Raw genomic sequence first — 26,244 nt, 5'->3', positions numbered from 1 at the left:
GGACCATAACATGAAATTTTTTTAAATTGCATACACTGATCAATGTTGCTCCATAGAACAACATTGATAAGTGTTATCAGTACTACATTGCTCCAGCCTGCCATGGCTGGCTGCAGCATTGGAGCACCGACTGAACGGCAAGGAGGATGGTAAAAGACTTCCCGCAATCCTCTCAGCTGATCAGGATGCTGCGATTTTGCAGCAGTCCCGATTAGCCCGCTGAGCTAGCCGGGAACAGGATTCACCCTTTGATTGCTGCGTCTAAAGGTTTAGTGCTGGACATTGGCCCAATCGGTGATGTCTGCCATTAGCCATGGGTCCAGGTTGCTTATAGCAACCAGGACCCACTGGGTATGACCTGTGCTCAGCTGGCGTCATACACCAGGAGCCTGTAGAGTACGTAAATATACATCCATCTGCAGGAAGGGGTTTGTTATTTTGTTCTAGGAATGTATCTAACTCTGAAGCCCTCAAATATTGCTGCTGTAACCAGTAACTTAGGTAGATTGTTCCATAAATTCACGGTTAACTTATGGTAAAGAAGGCTTGTGTCCCCTTGCCTTTTGAGGGGGTTTTACCTGGAACAGTTTTTTCCCATATTTTTTGTATGGGCCATTTATATACTTAAATAAGTTGATCATATTTAAATGTCTCTTCTCAAGACTAAACAAATGTATTTATTTTAATCTTTCCTCATAGTTAAGATGTTCCATGCCCCATATTAGCTTTGTTGTGCATCTCTGTACCCTTTCCAACTCCAGAACGTCTCTTTCATAAACTGATGTCCCAAACTGAACAGCATATGATGTCAATCATGTGCCGGAGTACAGAGGAAGGGCGTTGGCCTCTTGTGGCTGCCTGCATATTGCAGGCGGCCACAAGAGTGATTGACAGGATGGGGAGCCAATGGCTCTTTGCTCTGTTAAACAGCTGAGCTCTGCATTTAACTATAGGCGTGTCAGTAAGATGCTCTTATGCAATTATTAAAGCGCATCCTAGACGGGTCGACAACTCACGGTACAGCGCGGCCACTGTGAGTCTCACTGCCACTGCACAATGAGGTGATGGCTGGTGAGTGGGCTTACTTTAAATAGGGGCACATAAATTGGGGGGGGGCATAGCGTTATGTAGGGGGACCATGAACACATCACTACTGACGCCACTGACCACACAACACCCTACTTGTGCGTATATGTGTACTGTAGCACTCTAAACTTCACCTGCACACACTATCTTGTACTGCACCACACCACTTTTAACCTGTACACACCTTTTCTATACCAAACTACAACCCACCCTTAGGCTAAGTTTCTACTTGTTTTTTTGTCCTGCGTTTTTTGGCTTGAAAAAAACGCCTGAAAAAATGCAGGAAAAAACGCCAGTGCAATTTCCTGCGTCTGGCGTTTTTCCTGGCATTTTTTTTTTTGGTACCCAAAATTTGTTGGGTACCAAAAAAAAAAAAAAAAAAAAGATGCAGTAGTGATGGAAAAAAAATTATTTAACGAAATTTATATTTGTTATAACAAAATTGTAATACATTTTTAATAAAGTGTGTGTTTCACTTATTTTTTTTCTATTTTTTGAAATTTTGTAGGTAGTACTACTACTCGCAGCATGGAACAGACTGTTCCATGATGGGAGTAGTAGTACCTCTACTAATAGACATATCGCCTCGGGTGTCAGTCCTTACACCCGATGTGATCGTCCATAATATAGCAGAGATGCGAGCACTGTATAGAGCCGCTCCGCATCTCTACTATAGATAGGACGATCACATCTGGTGTCAGGAGTGATACCCGCTGTGATCTGTTCTTACCTACAGGTACTACTACTCCCAACATAGAGCACACTCTGCTCCATGATGGGAGCTGTAGTACCTGCATTAATAGATAGATCGCAGTGTGTGTAACTTCTGACACCTGTTGCAATCTGTCTATTAATGCAGGTACTACAGCTCCCAGCTGTAGTACCAGCAAAATTTTAATTAATTTTTAATAGTGTGTGTGTTTCACTTTTTTTTTCCCTCTATTTTTTGACATTTTTTAGGTAGTACTACTACTCCCATAGGAGGATCGCAATGGGCGATCTGTCTATCAGTACAGGTATTACTACTCCTATCATGGAACAGTGTGTTTCATGCTGGGAGTAGTAGTACTACCTAAAAAAATGTAGAAAATAAAGAAAAAAATTGAAAAACACACACACACTACATTTTTATTATTGTCGGCAATATTTTTAGTGCCCTACCCGCCCACATAAATTGATCCCTGTTTAAAATTGAATTAAAAATGTAGTAATAAAAATGAAAGATTTCGTTAGATACAATTTTTTCCATCAGTACTGTATCTTTTTTAGATATTTTTTTTAAATGTACCCTACGAATTTTTTTTTATCTCCGTCACTTTTTTGGATCGCTAAAGTCCAAAAAAGAATAAAAACCGCCTGTAAAAACGCCAAAGTTAAAACCCACATGGCGTTTTTCTTGGCGTTTTTTTACTCCCATAGACTTCTATGGGAGAAAGACGCCACGATTTCAGGGAAAAAACTCCAGTGGCTCAAGTGAAAAACCGCCAAGGAGCTGAAAAACACCAAAAAAGAGTGGAAAAACACCAAAATGATTTAAAAAAACGCCAAACTGAAAAACGCCAAGTGGAAAAATAATTTAGTTATTTCTCATTGATTTACAGCTAACATCCTGCCGCAGCGTTTTTTGGCCAAAAAAACGCCATGAGGGAGAATTGGCGTTTTTCTTGGCGTTTAAAAAAATAAGTGGAAACTTAGCCTTACACACTTACCTGAGCTACACCACACTGTTGCGTTTTGCCATTTTTTTTAAGAATGATTGATTTCTTATTAAAATTCCAGGCCTGGAGAAAATACGACACAGACAGAAGTGGCTACATCGAAGCCAATGAACTAAAGGTGAGAACGTGGAGAGGGCAGGATTATGAGGCAAAACCTGAGTTCAGTAGGTTTATATACTCAGTATACTGAGTGGCTCTAAAAAAAACTGATCCTGCACTTGACATTGCTTTTATAACTTCTCCCCAGCCCCCATTTAATAATTGCCCCATGTCCCCCTATGTAATAACTTCCACCTGTCTTTGTTATTTATCTAATAAAGTTTCTGATCTGATGCCTGCAGGGGTTCCTGTCCGATCTGCTGAAGAAAGCAAACCGACCATTTGATGAAAAGAAACTCCATGAGTACACCCAGACTATAGTGAGTACACCTTGACTATATAACTATAGAAAGTACACTCTAACTATACATACTACACCCAGACTATAGTGAGTACACCTTGAATATATAACTATAGAAAGTACACTAATATGCATACTACACTCAAACGATAGTGAGTACACCTTGAATATATAACTATAGAAAGTACATTCTAAATATACATACTACACCCAGACTATAATGAGTACACCTTGAATATATAACTATAGAAAGTACACTCCAAATATACATACTACACCCAGACTATAGTGAGTACACCTTGACTATATAACTATAGAAAGTACACTCTAACTATACATACTACACCCAGAGTATAGTGAGTACACCTTGAATATTTAACTATAGAAAGTACACTAATATACATACTATACCCAAACTATAGTGAGTACACCTTGAATATATAACTATAGAAAGTACACTAATATACATACTACACCCAAACTATAATGAGTACACCTTGAATATATAACTATAGAAAGTACATTCTAAATATACATACTACACCCAGACTATAGTGAGTACACCTTTAATATATAACTATAGAAAGTACACTCCAAATATACATGTCAGAATTCGGCAGGCTGGAGGTGGATCCTCTGTGTCAGAGAGGGATTGGCGTGGACCGGTTCTAAGTTGCTACTGGTTTTCACCAGAGCCCGCCGCAAAGCGGGATGGTCTTGCAGCGGCGGTAGCAACCAGGTCGTATCCACCAGCAATGGCTCAACCTCTCTGACTGCTGAGATAGGCGCGGTACAAGGGATTAGACAAGAGCAAGGTCGGACGTAGCAGAAGGTCAGGGCAAGCAGCAAGGATCGTAGTCAGGGGCAACGGCAAGAGGTCTGGAACACTGGCTAGGGATACACAAGGAACGCTTTCACTGGCACAATGGCAACAAGATCCGGCAAGGAAGTGCAGGGGAAGTGAGGTAATATAGGGAAGTGCACAGGTGAACACACTAATTAAAAACCATGCGCCAATCAGTGGCGCACCGGCCCTTTAAATCACAAAAAAACGGCGCACGCGCGCCCTAGGGAGCGGGGCCGCGCGCCGGGAGAGCACAGACGGGGAGCGAGTCTGGTAAGCGGGTCGGAATGCGCACCGCGAGCGGGCGCATCCCGCATCGCGAATCGCATCCCGGCTAGGGACATTATCGCAGCGCACCCGGTCAGCGGGTCTGACCGGGGCGCTGCAAACAGGAGAACGCTGCGAGCGCTCCGGGGAGGAGCGGGGACCCAGAGCGCTCGGCGTAACAGTACCCCCCCCCCCCCTTGGGTCTCGCCCTCTTTTTAGAACCTGAAAATTAGATAAGGTCCTTGTCAAGGATGTTATCCTCGGGTTTCCATGACCTCTCCTCCGGACCGCAATTCTCCCAATCTACAAGAATTTTTTTTTTTACCTCTGACCGTTTTGGATGCAAGAATTTCTTTAACCGAGAAGATGTCTGAGGACCTGGAGACAGGAGTAGGAGCAACAACCTTAGGAGAGAAGCGGTTATGGATAAGTGGCTTAAGGAGAGAGACATGAAAAGCATTGGGAATACGGAGAGAAGGAGGTAGAAGGAGTTTGTAGGAGACAGGGTTGATTTGGCATTTGATTTTAAAAGGTCCAAGATAACTTGGTCCCAGTTTATAACTGGGGACACGGAAGCGGATATACTTGGCGGAGAGCCACACTTTGTCTCCAGGAGAAAAGACAGGAGGAGTTCTTCTTTTTTTGTTGGCATGTTTCTTCACCCGGGATGAGGCCTGTATGAGAGATTTTTGAATCTCTTTCAAGATGGTGGAGAAGTCCCGAGTCACCTCATCAACAGCGGGCAAACCAGAAGGCGTGGGAGTGGGGAGGAGGGGAAGAGGGTGACGGCCGTACACCACAAAGAATGGGGATTTAGCGGAGGACTCAGAGACTTTGAAATTGTACGAGAATTCGGCCCATGGTAGGAGATCGGCCCAATCATCCTGGCGGGAGGAAACAAAATGTCGCAAATAGTCACCAAGAACCTGATTAACTCTCTCCACTTGCCCATTGGATTGGGAATGATAGGAAGACGAGAAGTTTAATTTGATTTTAAGCTGATTACAGAGGGCCCTCCAGAATTTCGACACAAATTGAACGCCTCTATCCGAGACGATATGTGTAGGAAGCCCGTGAAGGCGAAAAATGTGCACAAAAAATTTTTTGCCAACTGTGGCGCAGAAGGAAAACCTGGAAGAGGAATAAAATGTGCCATCTTGGAGAAACGATCAACGACCACCCAAATAACTGTGTTGCCATGGGATAAAGGCAAGTCTGTAATAAAGTCCATAGCAATCTGAGACCATGGTAGCTCAGGAACAGGCAGAGGATGAAGGAGACCGGCAGGCTTCTGGCGAGGAGTCTTGTCCCGGGCACAGACTATACAAGCCCGAACAAAATCAGCAACATCTGCTTCCAGGGTAGGCCACCAATAAAAACGAGAGATGAGCTGGATGGATTTTTTGACACCAGCATGGCCGGCGAGGTGTGAGGAGTGTCCCTACCTGAGAATCCTGAGGCGCTGGCGTGGAGGGACGAAGGTCTTTCCAGGAGGAGTTTGTCTGATGGAAGCTGGGGAAGCAGAGATCAGACAGTCAGGAGGAATAATGTGTTGCAGGGAGGCTTCCATTTCAGAGGCATCCGAGGAACGAGAGAGGGCGTCAGCCCTAATGTTCTTGTCAGCAGTGCGAAAATGAATCTCAAAGTTAAAACGGGCAAAGAACAATGACCACCTTGCCTGGCGAGGGTTCAGCCGTTGGGCAGACTGAAGATAAGAGAGATTCTTGTGATCAGTGTATATAATAATTGGGTATTTGGACCCCTCCAGCAGGTGCCTCCATTCCTCAAGGGCCAGTTTTATGGCCAGTAGTTCTCGATCACCAATGGAGTAGTTTTTCTCCGCCGGAGAGAAGGTCCTAGAAAAGAAACCACAAGTAACACCATGTCCGGAAGAGTTTTTCTGTAGGAGTACAGCTCCAGCTCCCACCGAGGAGGCGTCTACCTCCAGTGAGAAGGGTTTAGATGGATCGGGTCTGGAGAGTACGGGAGCAGAAGAAAAGGCAGTTTTGGGACGGTTGAACGCCTCTTCCGCTTGAGGAGGCCAGGACTTAGGGTTGGCGTTTTTCTTGGTTAGGGCCACAATTGGGGTCACAATGGTGGAAAAATGTGGAATAAATTGTCTGTAGTAATTGGCAAACCCCAAGAAACGTTGGATAGCTCGGAGTCCGGAGGGGCGTGGCCAATCCAACATGGCGGATAGTTGTCCAGGTCCATTTGGAGTCCCTGGCCAGAGACTAAATATCCTAGGAAGGGAAGAGATTGGCATTCAAAGAGACATTTCTCCATCTTGGCATATAACTGATTGTCCCGGAGTCTCTGAAGAACCATGCGGACATGACGGCGGTGTTCTTCTAGGTTAGAAGAAAAAATCAAAATATCGTCCAGGTAGACCACAACACAGGTATATAATAAATCATGAAAAATTTCATTTACAAAGTCCTGGAAGACGGCAGGGGCGTTGCAAAGCCCAAAGGGCATAACCAGATATTCAAAGTGTCCATCTCTTTATGCCCGTGCTGAAAAACAAGATGGCGCTGGGCAGGCCGGAGCGCGCTCTGCAGCAGTAGGGGTGAAGAGCCTGCCGCCTGATCTCCCAGACTCTCCTGAACCGACTCTGCGGGAGGTTAGTGACACCCTTCTCATGGCCATACAGGACTGTCGGACATCTCTTACCGGCAAATTGGAGGAGGTACGGGTGGACGTAGGCCTCCTACGTCAGGACATGCAGACTCTCCGTGAGCGAGTCACGGAGACGGAGTCCCGTATCTCAACGCTGGAGGATTCTGTGCAGCCCTTGCCCTCCTCCCTCCGGGAGGTGCAGGAGCAATTGGAGGGCGCCCGGCAGAAAAATGATGATTTAGAGAACCGGCTGCGCCGGAATAACATCAGGGTGATTGGCCTACCTGAACGGGCGGAGGGCCAGAACCCCGGGGCCTTTGTTGAAACCTGGATTAAAGAACTCTTCCCGGACGCTCAGTTTTCAACGGCCTATGCTGTGGAGAGGGCGCATAGAGTTCCTGCTAGGCCGCCGGTTCCTGGGGCACCCCCGCGCCCGCTGTTGGCGCGCTTTCTCAACTGTAACGACAGAGACATGATTCTCCGTTCTGCTAGACGACTCCCTGAGATCAAGGTGCACAATGCTAAGGTATCCATTTTCCCTGATTTCTCATCTGACCTGCAGCGCAAGAGGGCCTCCTTCACATCGGTGAAGGCTCGGCTGAGGGAGCGTGGTGTGCCCTATTCTATGGCTTACCCTGCACGCCTCCGGGTGGTGGACGGAGATCGAGCCATCTTTTTCTCCTCCCCGGTCGAGGCGGACGACTGGCTGCGCGGGCGGCGCTGATCCGGGACCTCCCGTTATGGACTTGTGACCTGCTATCTTGCACTCGGACTGGGATGGCTCTGAGGGCCCTTTTCTTCTCTTTCTTCTCCCTATTCATGAATGGCTGCAGCTCGGGACCTCTAGGCCACGGAACAGGTACTGTGCCCCTTTCCCATACCTGGATGCCCCCTTCCCAACTGGTCTCCTGGACTTCCACCTTTTTCCCCAAGCCCTGATGATATATTCCCCCCCTCCTGATCCGTGGGACCGGTCTTTGTGGCAGACCTATGTCACTATCTGACCACCTGATTGTACCGTGGACTATGCTCTGGGCACCATGTCGGACGCTCTGCTGCGCCTTTGCTAGGTTCCAGCTCCCTGACACTCTGGCATATCCGCTCAGGGGCATACAGTGAATTTTATCCTGGACTACCTCTATAACTCATATTGTGGATGATATCAGGATGTCTGTACCGAAATGTTTTTGTTTTTATTTTTATGTATCTCATCTCCCTGGACTCTCCACCCTATGCAATATACACATCCCCTCTGATAGCTGCTGGTCGGGATGTACCCTGGCATATTTGCTCACACCTACACCGTCCCCCCCTCCTCCCTTTCCCCTTTCCCCCCCCCCCCCTCCTCCCTTCCCCTTTCCCCCCCCTCCTCCCTCCCTTTCCCCCCCCCCTCCTCCCTCCCTTCCCCCCCCCTCCTCCCTCCCTTCCCCCCCCCTCCTCCCTCCCTTTCCCCCCCCCTCCTCCCTCCCCTTCCCCCCCCCTCCTCCCTCCCTTTTCTCCCCTCCTCCCTCCCCCTTTTTTCCCCACACCTCCCTTCCTTTTGTTAGGCTCTCCTACCCCTTTCCCAATCCATATCCGCCTTTCTCTTCCTTTCCTTCCCTCCCCCCCTCTCCCCCCGCACATGTGCAATTTGACTTGTATATATTCTTGTGCCCTTCCCCGAGTGGGATTTGATGCTACTCTCTCTTTTATTCTTATGTTTTTTCCCAATGGCCTCTGGTTCCTCTTCTCCTTTCCCCTTTTTTATGCCTTCCCAGCTGCCCTTGCCCTCCCTCCCTTAGCCATTCTTCATTCTAAATCTCTCTCTCGTCTCTCTTGTCTTCATCTCTGGTGCTCGGACTTGTTCCTTTCTCTAGGGGCTCCCTCCTGGTCTGCCCTCGACTTACATTCTCTTCTGTCCCTACTTCTGGGTTACTATCTATACATATATTGTATAGGTCAATTTCTCTATTTTTGCATATGTAAGCAGGTTCTCCCCACTAGATGGAGCTGTTGCTCTTCTGATGCCTGGTTGGCTTCAAGTATACATTGTTCTATGTTCTCTTTGGTTAACTGGTTATATAATTGTTAGGGGGATGTTGCTTTGTATATATACTCTACCTCAGATGCTATCTGGTGAATGTGTTCGGCCATTGATTGCTTATCTGTCATGTGTCAGCAGACCCGTGCGTCCTTGTCTTATCTTGTCTGGTGTGTGGCTGTTGTATGTATATGCCCGTGCAATGCTCTACTATGGCGAGTCTTAGAGTGATGTCATGGAATGTTAGGGGTGTGCGTACACCGCGCAAGCGCGCCCTGATATTTGCACATATTAGAAGACACCGCCCTCATATAGTAACTCTTCAGGAGACCCATTTAACGCCTGATAGAGCCCACCTTTTGTCTAGGCCTTGGGTCCAATGGTCTCATCATTCCTTCCATTCGTCCTATTCTAGAAGGGTTTCAATATTGGTTAGTAGATTGGTGAGATGGGATCCGGTAACGGTCCGTAGAGATCCTCAGGGTCGTTACATCTTTGTACATGCATACTTGAACAATGTCCCGTATGTGTTTCTTTTCATCTATAATCCTCCCCCTGCCTCTATGGATATATTGCATAAGGCTGTCACTTTTGCTGCTGCATATCCCTCAGCACGGGTCCTCTCTATGGGCGATTTTAATATGGTGTTAGACCCCACACTGGACCGTCATAGCGCTAGAGGTACTGTCCTGGCTACTGGTGGGGATTCCCTTTCCTCATTTCTGGGGGAGGTGGGGTGGGTGGACATATACCGTGAAAGGTTCCCACATACTAGACAGTACTCATGTCACACTTTGGGACGTCATGCGCTGTCCAGAATCGACCTGGCGTGTGGTAACTCGTTGCTTATGTCTCAGGTCACCGCGATCTCCTACGAGCCGCGTGCTATATCTGACCATTCTCCCCTATTGCTTGATGTCTCCATGGTCGGTTCTGGCACATCGCGTAGATGGAAGATCCACCCCTTTTGGTTGGATCAGATTGGCCCTAATGATAGAATCCCTGATCAACTTCAGGTATTTCTTGAGGCTAATACCCCCGAGGGGTCCCCGGCACTGGTGTGGGAAACGTTGGAAGCCTATCTGAGGGGGTGCTTACGCTCTACTATTTCATTCATCAAGAGGTCTACAGTTAGGAGGGAGGAGGAATTGGCTCAGAGTTGTGCACAATTGGAAGCTCGTTATGTGGCGGACCCGTCGGAGGCTAATGAGATCTTGTGGCTACGGGAGGGGCGACAATATATGTTGCACCTCCACGAAAAGGCCAATAGGAAATTATTCTTCACCAAACAGTTTTATTTTGAGCACGGGAACCAATCTAGTAAGTTACTGGCTCATATAGTCAGACAAAACTCCTTTGTTGCTCCTATTCTTAAACTCCGGGCCTCGGATGGATCCGTCATGTTGGGTAATGATGAGCTGTTACAATGTTTCTCTACGTTTTATTCTACTTTATATACTTCACAGGTGCAGTATAGTGTTGCTGAGTTGGCTGCCTACCTGGACGGCATTGATTTTCCTAAATTATCGGCTGAAGATAGGGACTTTTTAGATGCTCCTCTCACTTTATTGGAGTTGCAAGAAGCTTTGGCAGACATGGCCAGGGGTAAGTCTCCGGGCCCTGACGGCCTCCCTTTGGAGGTTTACTTGAAGTACAGTGACGTACTCCTGCCTCCTCTGCTAGCTATGTATGACAGAGCCTTTATTGATGGGGTCCTGCCTGATTCCTTATATGAGGCGACGATTGTTGTCCTCCTAAAACCTGATAAAGACCCTATGGAGTGCGGTTCCTACAGGCCTATCTCCTTATTGAACCTTGATTATAAACTTCTAACTAAAGCCCTGGCCAATAGACTGAATCGGGTTGTATTATCGCTTGTGCATCATGATCAATCCGGTTTTATGCCAGGCAAATCCACTTCGGATAATATCCGTCGTGTCCAAACTGCCGTCCAGGTGGGTGGTGCTATGGGAGGGGACTGGGCCGTGGCGTCACTTGAGGCAGCTAAGGCCTTTGATTCGATTGAGTGGGGGTACCTCTTAGAAGTGCTTTGTAGGTTTGGCTTTGGTCACAATTTTAGGTCCTGGGTCTCCCTCCTCTACAGGTGTCCGCGGGCCCAGGTCCTTGTGAATGGTGTGTGTTCTCCTCTATTTCACCTAGGTCGTGGTACGCGTCAGGGGTGCCCCCTGTCCCCGCTTCTGTTTGCGGTGGCGGTGGAGCCCCTTGCTTTGCGTATACGTCAGGATCCTGGTTTCCGGGGCATGTCTGTGGGAGGTAGGGAGGACCGCATAGGCCTTTATGCCGATGACATGGTTCTCTTTGTGTCTGACCCCACTACAATGATCCCCTATGCGATCGACCTGATGGATCGTTTCGGATTTTTTTCGGGACTGTTCATTAATTGGTCCAAATCGGCGGTCATGCCTCTGTTGCCTAGAGCGTGGCCCCCGACGTTGGGTGGTCTCCCGGTTGTCACTACATTTAAATACTTGGGGGTGTATATCAATAGGGATCCCTTGCTGGATCTTGAGGTCAATGTTCTCTCCCTCCTGCCCTACATTAAATCTAAGTTTAGGATATGGGCCCAGCTTCCACTGTCTGTCTCTGGACGTATTAATCTTATCAAACTTATTGTTCTCCCCAAATGCTTGTATGCCCTAGAACATGCTTCTGTTCCTGTCCCTAAATCCTTTTTTGATTCTGTACACTCCCTTCTGTCCCCGTTTATTTGGGGACCTAGCAGACCTAAGATTAGTCTCACCACTCTCCAGCGTCCCAAGCTGGAGGCGGGTATGTCCCTTCCTGATTTTTACTTGTATTACCTGGCGGGGCAGTTGAGATATATTAGACATTGGGTTCTGGGAGACTCCATGCCTGACTCTGAACAATACCTGGATAGGTTCGTCCCCTCAGTGTCTCCCCGGATGCTCTTAGAAAGCCCTACTCTAGGGGGTCGTGCTTACCTACCTTCACATAAGCTGGCTGTAAAAGTGTGGCGGGCCGCTAAGTCAGTATATGGATATGCTGATATCCCGTCTGATACCCCTCTATGGCACAACCCCTTTCTCATCCATGTGGGTGAGACTCTAGACTCTGTTTTTTGGATGAATGCTGGTGTGCTCACTCTGGGCGATGTGTATAGGGATAATGTTTTGTGTTCCTTCGAGCAATTGCAATCAGAATATGATTTACCCCGACATTGCTTCTTTAAATACCTACAGCTCCGTCATGCATTGTCAACACAGTTCCCTGCTGGACGTGCACCCATATCGGCATTCCCTCTTATTGGTATTTTAAAATCGCAGGGTCCGAGGGGACTGGTGTCCATCCTATATACGCACCTCATTCAGGCCAAGAACTCCCGTTCCCGGTTGCCGGCTGTCCGACACTGGGAATCTCATATTCCCAATTTGACCAAAGATGATTGGGAGGAGATGCTTTCCTCACATATGGTGGTGTCTCCTTCTGCTAATAATAAACTGATTCAATTAAATATTATACATTATAGTTACATCACCCCCGTTCGTTTGCATAGAATGGGTCGTTCTGACTCGGACGCCTGTCATAGATGTGGTGCGGCTAAAGCTGATTTCTGGCATCTTATCTGGGCTTGCCCTGATATAAGATCCTTCTGGCAGGATGTCCTTGGTCTTCTTGCCACAATTATCCAACCTCCCCCGGGGTGTGACCCTCTGATTTGTTTATTTGGAGTTCTGGATGAGGAAGTGTGGCCACATTACGTGCGCACTTTATTGCGAGAATCCTTATTTTTTGCTAGGAAGTCGATTGCCCTCAAATGGATGGACCCCGGCCCGCCTTCCCTGTCTCAGTGGAAAGCTTTGGTTAATGCTATGATACCCTTCTCCCATCTTGTTTACAAGAATAGAAAATGCCCTGGTAAATTTCTTTCTGTGTGGGGTCCCTGGTGCTCCTCACCATTGACCCAATGTTCATACTCTGCATCCCCTGAAGGGACTTAAGGTCATGACTGTCCTTTCCTTTCTAGATGTGGTTGTATATACCCCTTTGATTTATGTATGTTAAGCTGTTGTGCTGGATGTGTGTACTCCCTCCCCTCTGTGGACGCATGGGTCTGCTTTAACCTTAGAAACATTATGCTTGGCACTCGTGACTAGATGTGGCGATATCTGCTGAATTCTACACTACGGCCTCTATTCAATATTATTTTGCCAATTTTATATTACATACCATCCCCCTTTTCTTTTCTTTTCCTTTTTTTCGTTCACCTTGTTCACCCTCTCTTTGTGTTAAGGTTTCTCAACTGGCTGTTCTTGGTTTTCCTCAGATTGTGCCCTCACTGCACTGATTACTGCCGGATCTTTATATGATATTATGTCGTTTACATTCTGCTTACTTGTACATGTTCTCAGTGCCTTTTTTTACTTGTGTACTCCGCTTTATACCATTTTGCTCTGTGAGGCGATTTGGCTGATGTTTGTTTAATCTTCAATAAAACGTATTTAAAAAAAAAAGAGTGTCCATCTCTGGTGTTAGACGCGGTCTTCCACTCGTCCCCTTCCCTGATGAGATTATATGCACCTCTTAAATCCAATTTGGTAAAGATGTTGGCGCCACGTAGGTGGTCAAAGAGTTCCGAGATAAGAGGCAGGGGATAGCGATTTTTTATAGTGATTTTATTAAGACCGTCGGATAGGACAATCCTTCAAGAAGTGTTCGGTACTGGCACAGTACAGGCATAGGTTCTCATTGCGGCAGCGTGTCCTCTCTTGAGGTGTCAGGCGAGACCGGTCTACTTGCATAGCCTCCACGGCGGAAGGCACAGGAACAGATTGCAGCGGACCAGAGAAGAGAGGAGCCGGGGAGAGAAACCGCCTCGTGCGAACAAAGTCCATATCCTGGCGGAGCTCCTGACGTCTCTCGGAAAAACGCATGTCAATGCGGGTGGCCAAATGAATAAGTTCATGCAGGTTAGCAGGGATTTCTCGTGCGGCCAGCACATCTTTGATGTTACTGGATAGGCCTTTTTTGAAGGTCGCGCAGAGGGCCTCGTTATTCCAGGACAATTCGGAGGCGATTGGATGGCGTACTCGCCTACTGAAGAATTACCCTGGACCAGGTTCAGCAGGGTAGTCTCGGCAGTAGAGGCTCGGGCTGGTTCCTCGAAGACACTTCGAATCTCCGCGAAGAAAGAGTGTACGGAAGCAGTGACAGGATCATTGCGGTCCCAGAGTGGTGTGGCCCATGACAGGGCTTTCCCAGACAGAAGACTGACCACGAAAGCCACCTTTGACCTTTCAGTTGGAAATTGGTCCGACATCATCTCCAAATGCAGGGAACATTGCGAGAGAAAACCACGGCAAAGTTTAGAGTCCCCATCAAACTTGTCCGGCAATGATAAACGGAGGCTGGATGCGGCCACTCGCTGCGGAGGAGGTGCAGGAGCTGGCAGAGGAGATGGTTGCTGAAGCTGTGGTAGAAGCTGCTGTAGCATCACAGTCAGTTGAGACAGCTGGTGGCCTTGTTGCGCTATCTGTTACGACTGCTGGGCGACCACCATGGTAAGGTCAGCGACAACTGGCAGCGGGACCTCAGCGGGATCCATGGCCGGATCTACTGTCAGGATTCGGGAGGCTGGAGGTGGATCCTCTGTGTCAGAGAGGGATTGGCGTGGACCGTGTCGGTGGACCAGTTCTAAGTTGCTACTGGTTTTCACCAGAGCCCGCCGCAAAACGGGATGGTCTTGCAGCGGCGGTAGCAACCAGGTCGTATCCACCGGCAACGGCTCAACCTCTCTGACTGCTGAGATAGGCGCGGTACAAGGGATTAGACAAGAGCAAGGTCGGACGTAGCAGAAGGTCAGGGCAGGCAGCAAGGATCGTAGTCAGGGGCAACGGCAAGAGGTATGAAACACTGGCTAGGGATACACAAGGAACGCTTTCACTGGCACAATGGCAACAAGATCCGGCAAGGAAGTGCAGGGGAAGTGAGGTAATATAGGGAAGTGCACAGGTGAACACACTAATTAAAAACCATGCGCCAATCAGTGGCGCACCGGCCCTTTAAATCGCAAAGAACCGGCGCGCGCGTGCCCTAGGGAGCGGGGCCACGCGCGCCGGGAGAGCACAGACGGGGAGCGAGTCTGGTAAGGGGGTCGGGATGCGCACCGCGAGCGGGCGCGTCCCGCATCGCGAATCGCATGCCGGCTAGGGACATTATCGCAGCGCACCCGGTCAGCGGGTCTGACCGGGGCGCTGCGAACAGGAGAACGCGCTCCGGGGAGGAGCAGGGACCCGGAGCGCTCGGCGTAACAATACATACTACACCCAGACTATAGTGAGTACACCTTTAATATATAACTATAGAAAGCACACTCTAAATATACATACTACACCCAGACTATAGTGAGTACACCTTGAATATATAACTATAGAAAGTACACTCTAAATATACATACTACACCCAGACTGTAGTGAGTATACCTTGAATATATAACTATAGAAAGTACTCACTAACTATACATACTACACCTAGACTATAGTGAGTACACCCTGACTATATAAAGTACACTCTAACTATACATACTACACCCAGACTATAGTGAGTACACATTGACTATATAACTATAGAAAGTACACTCTAAATATACATACTACACGCAGACTATAGTGAGTACACCTTGACTATATAACTATAGAAAGTACACTCTAAATATACATACTACACCCAGACTATAGTGAGTACACCTTGACTATATAACTATAGAAAGGACACTCTAACTATACATACTACACCCAGAGTATAGTGAGTACACCGAGAATATATAACTATAAAAAGTACACTCATATACATACTACACCCAGACTATAGTGATTACACCTTGAATATATAACTATAGATAGTACACTCTAAATATACATACTACACCCAAACTATAGTGAGTACACCTTCAATATATAACTATAGAAAGTACATTCTAAATATACATACTACACCCAGACTATAGTGAGTACACCTTGAATATATAACTATAGAAAGTACATTCTAAATATACATACTACACCCAGACTATAGTGAGTACACCTTGAATATATAACTATAGAAAGTACACTCCAAATATACATACTACACCCAGACTATAGTGAGTACACCTTGAATATATAACTATAGAAAGTACACTCTAAATATACATACTACACCCAGACTATAGTGAGTACACCTTGAATATATAACTATAGAAAGTACACTCTAAATATACATACTACACCCAGACTATAGTGAGTACACCTTGAATATATAACTATAGAAAGTACACTCCAAATATACATACTACACCCAGACTATAGTGAGTGCACCTTGAATATATAACTATAGAAAGTACACTCTAAATATACATACTACACCCAGACTATAGTGAGTATACCTTGAATATATAACTATAGAAAGTACTCACTAACTATACATACTACACCCAGACTATAGTGAGTTCACCCTGACTATATAAAGTACACTCTAACTATACATACTACACCCAGACTATAGTGAGTACACATTGGCTATATAATTATAGAAAGTACACTCTAAATATACATACTACACCCAGACTATAGTGAGTACACCTTGGCTATATAACTATAGAAAGTACACTCTAAATATACATACTACACCTAGACTGTAGTGAGTACACCTTGACTATATAACTATAGAAAGTAGACTCTAACTATACATACTACACCAATAGTAGAGTGAGTACACCTTGAATATATAACTATAGAAAGTACACTCATATACATACTACACCCAGACTATAGTGAGTATACCTTGACTATATAACTATAGAAAGTACACTCTAAATATACATACTACACCCAGACTATAGTGAGTACACCCTGACTATATAAAGTACTCTCTAATTATAAATAGTAAACTTAGACTGTAGTGAGTACACTCTGACTATAGAAAGTACACCAGGACTATCGTGAATACAAGTAGACTACAGAGATTACACCTAGGCTATAGAGAATTTAGCCTGCACATAGATAGTACACCCCATCTATAGGCAGTACAAAGATTTGATGAGGGACATAGGTAACAATATTGATATTGGAAGCCCTTTGACTGCACTGTTAAATATGGAAGCACTTTGCTGGCATTCTCCTCTAAGAACCCTCACACCTTATCTCATAACCTCCCACAAATTCTCTGCCACTTGGTTTATATCCCCTGCCACCTACTCCCCTCACAAAGACTCTGCTACCTCTGCCACTAAGTCAGACTGCTCTCATTACACAAAGTCTCTGCCACTTGGTTTCAATCCCCTGCCACCTACTCCTCTTACAAAGTCTCTGCCACCTCTGCCTATGAATCAGACTGCTTTAATATTATTAGTGCAGGCAAGGTCCATTTTATTAGTGAAGGCATTGTTCCCTCACTATCAATATTGAGCCCCATTATAATAATGTATAATAATAATCCATGATAATGCAGGAAAGAGTGCCCCATTTTAATAGAGCAGACAGAGGATCCCTTTCATCATAGCACCATAAGATTGCCCCAGAATGATCGGAATTATGAATAGTGCCAGAAGAGTGCTTTCACTATTATTATTTCCAACATTGTATCAGCTACAAAAAAAGTAGTCTTCTTGTGGAGAGACTACTCTAGAGGTCTGAAAACTCTTATTAATAGTGCCATCATTACTTGTTCAGGCAGGGTGTTTCAATTATAAATAATGTGGCAAAGTGCTCCAATTTTAAATATTTCTAAACAATTGAACCAATGAAAGTGTAGGCCACAAAAAATATAATGCCTTGTGCACAGACCACGGTTGACTGTTGTTTTATTTAGCATTTCAAATGTTATTGCTGCCCATTCAAACAGCACAAATTTAGCCTTCAGACAAATAAAAAACAATATGAACCACTGCTATATAGTATACATCCAGTTGATATATGGAACAACCAAAATATATAAATGGTACAAGTAGACTGTCCAGAGATCAGAGATATAGTGAGTGCATGCATACTATAAAGAGTGCACTCCAACTATACATGTAGAGAAATCAGGCACACTCTAGAAAGTACACACAGGCTGTAGACTATGGATAGTTACTCTAAGGTTACGTTCACACACGTGGATTTTCGCAGCGTATTTAGCTGCAGATCCGCTGGTGAAGGCCTGCTCTATGCTGGCTTTACATGTGCCTGTTGGTAGCGGCAATACGCCGCTATCAGCAGACAGTGCAGCGATGTGCGCGGCGTACACATCGCGGCCGCTCTCCCTGCTCTGAGCTAGGCAGAGAGCTCCCGCAATGTGCGAGTATACTGCTACTCGCACATCGCAGTGTGTCTGCTGGTAGCGGCGTATTGCCGCTACCAACAGGCACATGTAAAGCCAGCATAGAGCGGGCCCCCACCAGCGGATTTGCAGCGTAAAATATGCTGTAAATCCGCGCGTGTGAACGTACCCTTACTATAGAAAATACAGGAAGACAATAGAGGATACATCCCAATTAAAAAAATCTTCAGGTAGACTATAGAAAGGATACCCTAACCATAGAGACAATGGGTAGACCATAGAAAGTACAAATAGACAACAGTGTAAAATAAATATCCTTTTATTCTGTGTCTTGTAGCTCCGCATGTTTGACCTGAATGGAGATGGGAAGCTCTGCTTGTCTGAGATGTCCAGGTAACAGGATTACATGTGACTAGTTATAATGCTTCATCCTAACAGATGACCTCTAGAGATGATCGTTATTACAATGATAATTATTACATCATAACGTAATAGTCTGGGCCTGTGTATGGAGGATGCTCCACCACCTCCTTATAAAGGGTTGGCACTTATAATAGTAACATTGACATGCACTGATCAGAATACTCTGTATTACAGGCTGCTCCCTGTGCAGGAAAACTTCTTACTTAAATTCCAGGTATGGCATATCTTCTCATGTTCCGTTGCTGGCCCCTTGTGTTTACTGTACAGTCCGGGGAACACTCTCATTAATACAGTCCTGCATTATTGTCCTGCAGGGGATGCCACATATAAAATCCATATGATTCCTGGGAGAGTTGTCATGGTAGCCCTTAGCGCTCAATTACACTACGTATTTTCCGGAATTCCGGAAAATACAGTGCATTGTTCTTAATGGAATTTTACTGCACCATTCACACTCTGAAATTCCAGACCCAGACTCTATTGGTGGAATCTGTTTGGAAATGCATTGTCGTCTATTGAGGTAGTGCATTTCCGAACAGTCCTAGCACCAGCTTGTTTTGCCAGTGCCGGCTCCAGACGCATATTTCAGGCGTGAATTCCGTAGTGTGAATAAGCCCTTACTGTTATCACCCTACCGTTCCAGATGCAGTGCACATGTCTGTGCATAGTAATGGCCATGCAGCTTCTGAAAGGCAATATTTACTTCTCTGTGGGCTTCAGACTACACCAACAGCTTCTGAACTTTTCCTGTAGGGGGCAATGGGTCTGTGGCCTGAAGCCTGCAGATGTAGACAAAATAGGGATTATTACCTGGACTAAACTATTGTCCTGTTTTATCCAGGGTATGAAGCTCAGCTGCGAGGAATTTAACTCAGTTTTCAACTTCTATGACAAGGTAATGACGTAACAGTACATTGGGACAGAGCCTGCTGAAATTTGATCACTGACCCATAGCTCTTTTTTTAGGATCGTAACGGATACATTGATGAACACGAGTTGGATGCTTTACTGAAGGATTTCTTTGATAAAAACAAAAAGGTGAGTTACTGAGAGGATAATGGAGTGATCATGACACAATGACACAACAAGTGAGACTGACTGGTGTGGTGTAAAGAAAGCCGGAAAGGCAGGGATGTGACCAGGCCAAGAATTCTACAATGAGATGACAGAACAATGAGGGATAATAGAACTATAAGAACCTCTGCCGAATACCTCAACTACTGCCTGACACCTTGACACAATTTAACACCTGCACGATACCACAGTAGCTTTCTAACCCTGCTTGACACCTTAACCACTGCCTGAGGGTTTATCCTTATCAATGCCTGACACTTCAACAACTGCATAACACCTTGTTCAGTTGATCAGTGGTTGTCATTACCTGTATGTGTCTCAGGCCTCTGTATGTGTGATAAGTGACCTCTCCTTAGGTGATAAATATTGTCATGAGGGACCCATGTGGAGGTAAGGCAGCAGCTCAAAGCTAGCTGGAGGAGAAGTGAGGGACAAGCTCAGGGCAGATGTACAAAGCCCTACACACCAGTAGATTTTTTGATTGAATATAACTTTATTTCAATCAGCCGTCACACCCCCTCCCATAGACTTGCATTGAGGGGGTGGGGCTTGACGTCACATGGGGGCGGAGTTGTGACATCACGATCTTCCGTTCCCGTGGTCGGGAGCCAGAACCTCCAGCGCTGCCGGAAGCAGATACAGGTGGGTGCTGCATGCTATATTGCGGGGTTCCCCAGCGGTGGGACCCCCGCGATCAGACATCTTATCCCCTATCCTTTGGATAGGGGATAAGATGTCTAGGGGTGGAGTACCCCTTTAACAATGTGGTCGCCCAGTACGGGAGTTGTTATACCATACCCTTGCTGCCCTTTCAGGCAGCCTCCCTGCAGTGTCCCCTGTCCCCCACCTGCATCTGTTCTACTGTAATTGTATATTATGCCCTATGTTATGTATATAAGAATGTTGTATCTTTAAGAAAGGTTAACATGTGATCACCAGTTGTCATGTGAGTGGTCATGTGATTGTTACCCAGGAGGCATCAGTGACCAGGTGACTTAAGGGTGACCATTGGGACCCCACGAGAGTCTCCCTCTTAAAAGCCCTGGGAGGAGTCTCTTCCCTCTCTTAGTTCCTGAGTCTTTGCTGAGGTGCAGTCGAGCCTAAGAGTGTGTCTGGAGTCATAGGAGGCCTCAAGTCAAGTCTGCAGCCACAAGCTACAAAACTACAATTAAGCAGTCTTGTCAGTCATCAGTTATCATTTGGCAAGTCAACGTGGCCTGCATGAAATTGACCTCATCTACTGCAAGTCCCAGCAAGCCCTTAAGGTCTCTGAAGTCACTGGTCACCTCCGTGGGCACAATCTGAACTGTGTTCAGTATTGTCAGAAAATCGCATGCCGATGCTAATAAATGTTGCGCCAGAAAGTGTATGGGACTTTTTCAGTGGAAAGTGTTTTACCCGAGGCGCTTGTGAAAGAAAGAGGTGAAGAAAAGACTGGTGTCCGCCATTGTGAAACTTTTAAGTACTGTGTTTACCATGTGCAAGATCAGATCAGAAGCTATGTTATGTTGTCAAGTATTGCCTGTACCTGCAAATGTTAAAGGATGTGCCGGAGAAACACATGAAAATGTCCCGTGCTGGTCAGCGTCCTGCCCCTGAGCGTGGAAACCATGTTGCTGTATCGATGCCGAAGTGGAACTATAAAGATCCGCCCCTTGTTATCGGGGAGCGGAAGTTAGCGCTGCGCCGCTGACGAACTTCCGGACGGTGGCCATTTTCCCGAAGCCCTGCATAAAAGGAGCAGCACTGCCGGGTCCTCCCAGTTTGCCGGAAGTCAGCAAGTGGAGCAACATGGCGGGAACGGAAAGCAAGCATACAGAGAGTCCCAAGATGGCGCCGGAGGCGTGGAAAGTCGCCGCGGCACACATGTTGCAAGAGTTAGCTGACCGTCTCCAGAAGGGGCCGAAGAGGCCTGCTACCAACACCCGCTGCCCGAGGATGATGGAGACTGGCCAGCAACCCCGGCGTAGGGCACGCCGGCATCTTCCTGCTGATCACCACCGGTCCCCACCTTTATCAAAGTGGTTGTTTGGCGATGAGCCTGGACTAATACAATATATGAGGAAGCACCTTCTTCCCCTGCCAGGGAAGTCCCATCCCCCAGTCCCACCAGCCTAGTCCGAGAGGGCCAGAAGAGAAGCTCAGGTAGCCGAGATTGTAGAGGGGCTGAGGGCACAGAGAATGGAAAAATATGGGCCGAAGCTGCTACCATATGAGGTGCGACAAGTGCAGCAGCAGGATACAAAAGCATTCGAGGCCCTGTACATTAGGAAGCTAGAACGTCCCCGAGAGGGAGAGCCACCCCTGAAATGTCGCAGAGCCACGGTCATAAAATCTGACAAAGTGTGGGGGTCAATCGTCGGGCAGTGCAGAGAGACTATCTACCCCATCATTGCATTCTCTAGAGAGCAGGGAGATCGTGAAGTATACTCCTGTACAGAGCATGCGAGGAGAGTGGGCGGCAGCGGTGACCCGTCCGAAGAACCCCACGCAGATTCCTTTTGCATATTTTCCCTCTGATGATTGGGACACAGATCCGTTCAGATTACTACCTCCTCAACTCAGGAAGTTGCATCCAGAGGAAGAAATCTACATGCCCAAAGCGCCTGTTGGGGCATCAAAATACCGTCCTAAGTCATCTGTGAATGTGCCCAGGCCTACTCCTGTGGTCGAGGAGGTTTTGCCTAACCAGAGGGCACCAACTGAAGTGCCTCGGCCTGCTCCCGCAGAGGAGGTTTGGCCGGCCCAACAGGCATTAACTGCTGATCCCTCAGTGGCGCAAGCCGCTGCAGTACAAATGGTGGTCCCCATCAGCCCCACCATTACAGAGTCCACTTTGTCACGGGTGAACTGGAACACCCCAGTGAGTCAAATGGAGGGGGCACAGTCCCGCGGACCCCGCTACATGTCCCAGCCTCGGAAGCAGTCCGACCGGCGAGGCTGGGATGGCAAGTTTCCAGGTTTAAGAATCTGCTTTGCTATGTGTCACTAACATTACTTTGTGGAGCACTTTTTTTGTCTACAGGTTATGCAACGTTTAAGAAGGAGTGCCTGACGAACTTGTCAAGAAGTTTATTTGTAACCATTTACGTAAGTGTATGTTCCCGGCGTTTAGCTGTGATTCTTTACTAAGAACTCTAAAGTGTACCAGTACTGTGGAGCGGTACTAAAAAAAATAAAAAAATAAAGTATATACTGTCTGAGTAATATATTTTTGCTCATATCTTCGTACATCGTGAGTATTCATGTTAGTGTACTATGTTTATGGTGTGCTGTAATAAAATGTATATAATATGTTTGTACAAAAATGTTCACGTGTACGGTGTCTTTTATATATGGCGATTTATATAGGATGTATCCTGACCTGGTTGGGAGAAGCGTAGCCATTGCCTCACCACCATGACAATTACCCACCAGATATAGGGAATAAAAATACCTTTATAAAATTGTCAGTATCACACATAGTCCAATTTATTTAGTCAGTCTATATAATGTGTATATAACCTAGTCAAAATGCTTAGTTAGGACTGTATCTAACACGTACATTCTCAGTCCATATTGTCGAAGTGTTTATGTATGTAACATTTTTTCCTGTCCCGGTGTACAGGGTGCTCTCCTGGCGAGAGGGTTCCCCTGCAACTTAAGTAAAGGAGGTAGAGTGACATAAATGCTGTATATAGAGGTAACAAGGATATGTTGTATAAAGTACGTATGGAGTTCTGGGGAGAAGTTTTTAGTACCGAGGGGCCCCAGCAGCTAAGGCATTGGGTAGATAGCCTCTGGCAGCCAAATCCGCAAATAATGTGTTTCAGTGTCTAGAGTGTAATGAACCCCATGTGTTACCGGTTTATTTCCCAAGGGAGCATGTATGGACATTTTCACCAAAGTGCTACATGGACTCGTCCCCTGTTGTTAACTATACAGACCTGTGAAGGACATTCAGCAATAATGCCCCAGGAACTGTCAGTCTAGGCCCTAGTGGCCACTTCCAATCATCTGCCCTCCAGTACTGGGACGGCTGTGTTTAAGAGGGGGGAGTTGTTACCCAGTACCCTTGTTGATTTGTCAGGCAACCTCCCTGCAGTGTCCCCTGGGCCCCTCCTGCATCTGTTCTACAGTAATTGTATATTATCCCCTATGTTATGTATATAAGAATGTTGTATCTTTAAGAAAGGTTAACATGTGATCACCAGTAGTCATGTGATTGTTACCCAGGAGGTATCAGTGACCAGGTGACTTAAGGGTGACCAATGGGACCCAACCAGAGTGTCCCCCTTAAAAGCCATGGGAGGAGTCTCTTCTCTCTCTTAGTTCCTGAGTCTTTGCTGAGGTGCAGTCGAGCCTAAGAGTGTGTCTGGAGTCATAGGAGGCCTCAGGTCAAGTCTGCAGCCACAAGTTACAAAGCTACAAGTAAGCCACAGTCACAGTCTTGTCAGTCATCAGTCACAAGTCAAGTCAGTCACAGTCATCATTTGTCAAGTCAACGTGGCCTGCATTAAATTGACCTCATCTACTACAAGTCCCAGCAAACCCTTAAGGTCTCTGAAGTCACTGGTCACCTCCGTGGGCCTGGCTGAACTGTATAGACTTTTCCACCTGTCTAACCTCAGTAAAGCTACCATTGTCCGTAACTTGGCATCGGAGTCATTATTGCCCCCATGCCTAGCCCAGGATCCAGCGGTATACCTTCAGGTGGTATTGAGGATAAACCACGCCCTGGCGTCACAAATACAAGGGGATAATGCCATCTGCCCTAGGGTAATTCCTTCTGACCTGCATCACACCCCATACCACAACAAGTTTTAGTTTGCATTACCTTTGTAACTTGTTGCTTCTAGGCCCCATTGCAAAATGGACAACAGTGACCCATGTGTCATTTATAATACCAGTCTTTTGTGGAGTAGATGTGCCTTGTGGCCCCCTGATGCAACTGCTACCTCTGAACCCCCTATAATTATGCCCCTGGTTTGCAGCTCTCGCACTAAATACTGTTGAAAATGGCATAAAGGCTTGATGCAGCACCCTTCCACCCATTACTTCTTTAGAGTTTGAAGAACCCCCTCAATGACACGCTACCATGATTCTGTTTTCTTATTGCAGGAAGTGAATATTCAGAGCCTGACCGGGTATCGTCAAAGCATTATGTCTCTGTGTGATGGTGGACGCCTCTATCGCAAGGAGCTAGAGATTGTACTCTGCAATGACTCGACCCCTATGAAGTAACTGGGGGTCCCACTGCTCACAATCACTGCACTGCGCTCCTGTATCTTGCCCCACCCCCCACCAATGAAAGACAGGGGAGAGACAACTGGATGTGAAAGACATTATGGCACAGAGAAACTGATTCTGTCAGAGGGTCGTATAGAAGAGACAGCAGAGTGAGGGCCGTACTGTTTATACTTCCTATAGTAGTCAGTGGCTGCAACCAAGGGTGATGATCAGGCAGAGACCTCACCTACCCCTGCACTGGGGCCCTTTCTCTGGCACCCTCTGGTTTCTAGTCACAGGCTGTTTCTCTACATAGTTCCCCTCCAAATGTCCTATTCCTGGGTCTCCCCCCTGGCTGCTCTCACCTAGATACCCACCATCCTGGGTTTAGGGGGCTTGCCTCCTTATCTGGGTTTTCTGCAGAGTGGATCCTGGATTTTGATTTCTTTCTGGGTTTTGCTTGTTTTACCTGTCTTACCAAAGAATGAATAAAATGGCAGATCCTGAGTGTGGAGTCTGAGTCTGTGGGGACTTGCACTGAACTAGAGAATGGGACCAGGATGGGGTGGCTGAATACAGAAGATACAGAGAGGGTGTCCTATTACATGGGCTATGGAACACCTGAGGGAGGAACTCTATAAATGTGGTACAGACAACATACAGTGGTCCCTCAAGTTACAATATTAATTGGTTCCAGGACGACCATTGTATGTTGAGGCCATAACTCTATGGAAACCTGGTAATTGGTTCTGAAGCCACCAAAATATCATTATGTCACGAGGATTAAAGAAAAATAAGTAGATAACTAATACAGATAAAGCAAGTCCTTACATATAAAAGTAGGCAACATCTGCTGGGAGCTGTAAATCACTGTCTCTGTAGAGGACAGGAGCTTCTTAAGGGGCCTGTACACTAAATGTCCTAAAACGTAAAATGGAGCCGTCCTTACCTGGTGTCCAAATGAGCAGCTAACCACGGCACAGGTAAACAGCTAATCGTGGCACAGGTAAAGAGTAGTACAGAACATATAGTACCTCCCTGCACTGTACTGCGCTACCAGACAGCCAGTCAGTGCATGCACTTAAAGGGGTATTCCAGGCCAAAACTTTTTTTTATATATCAACTGGCTCCGGAAAGTTAAACAGATTTGTAAATTACTTCTATTAAAAAATATTAATCCTTCCAATAGTTATTAGCTTCTGAAGTTGAGTTGCAGTTTTCTGTCTAACTGCTTTCTGATGACTCACGTCCCGGGAGCTGTCCAGCTCCTATGGGGATATTCTCCCATCATGCACAGCTCCTGGGACGT

The 26,244-nt window shown here is 46.4% G+C and overlaps 1 protein-coding gene across 3 annotated transcripts in view; it reads left to right on the top strand.

Moving 5' to 3' along the window:
* Window positions 1-25,442, top strand: part of CALB2 (calbindin 2) — a 126,036-nt gene extending 100,594 nt beyond the window's left edge. For all 3 annotated transcript variants that reach the window (XM_056525408.1, XM_056525409.1, XM_056525410.1), the window contains 7 exons: window positions 2,866-2,922; window positions 3,146-3,223; window positions 18,568-18,623; window positions 18,828-18,867; window positions 19,495-19,548; window positions 19,620-19,691; window positions 24,828-25,442. In XM_056525408.1, the coding sequence (XP_056381383.1) occupies window positions 2,866-2,922; window positions 3,146-3,223; window positions 18,568-18,623; window positions 18,828-18,867; window positions 19,495-19,548; window positions 19,620-19,691; window positions 24,828-24,950 (480 nt within the window). In that variant the 3' untranslated portion in view covers window positions 24,951-25,442. The remainder of the gene's footprint in view (window positions 1-2,865; window positions 2,923-3,145; window positions 3,224-18,567; window positions 18,624-18,827; window positions 18,868-19,494; window positions 19,549-19,619; window positions 19,692-24,827) is intronic.
* Window positions 25,443-26,244: the final 802 nt, after the last annotated feature.

This window comes from Hyla sarda, chromosome 6, assembly GCF_029499605.1.
Source record: "Hyla sarda isolate aHylSar1 chromosome 6, aHylSar1.hap1, whole genome shotgun sequence".
NCBI classification, from domain to species: domain Eukaryota; kingdom Metazoa; phylum Chordata; class Amphibia; order Anura; family Hylidae; genus Hyla; species Hyla sarda.
The sequence above is the reverse complement of the archived record's forward strand: the minus strand, read 5'-3'. Positions and strand labels throughout refer to the sequence as shown.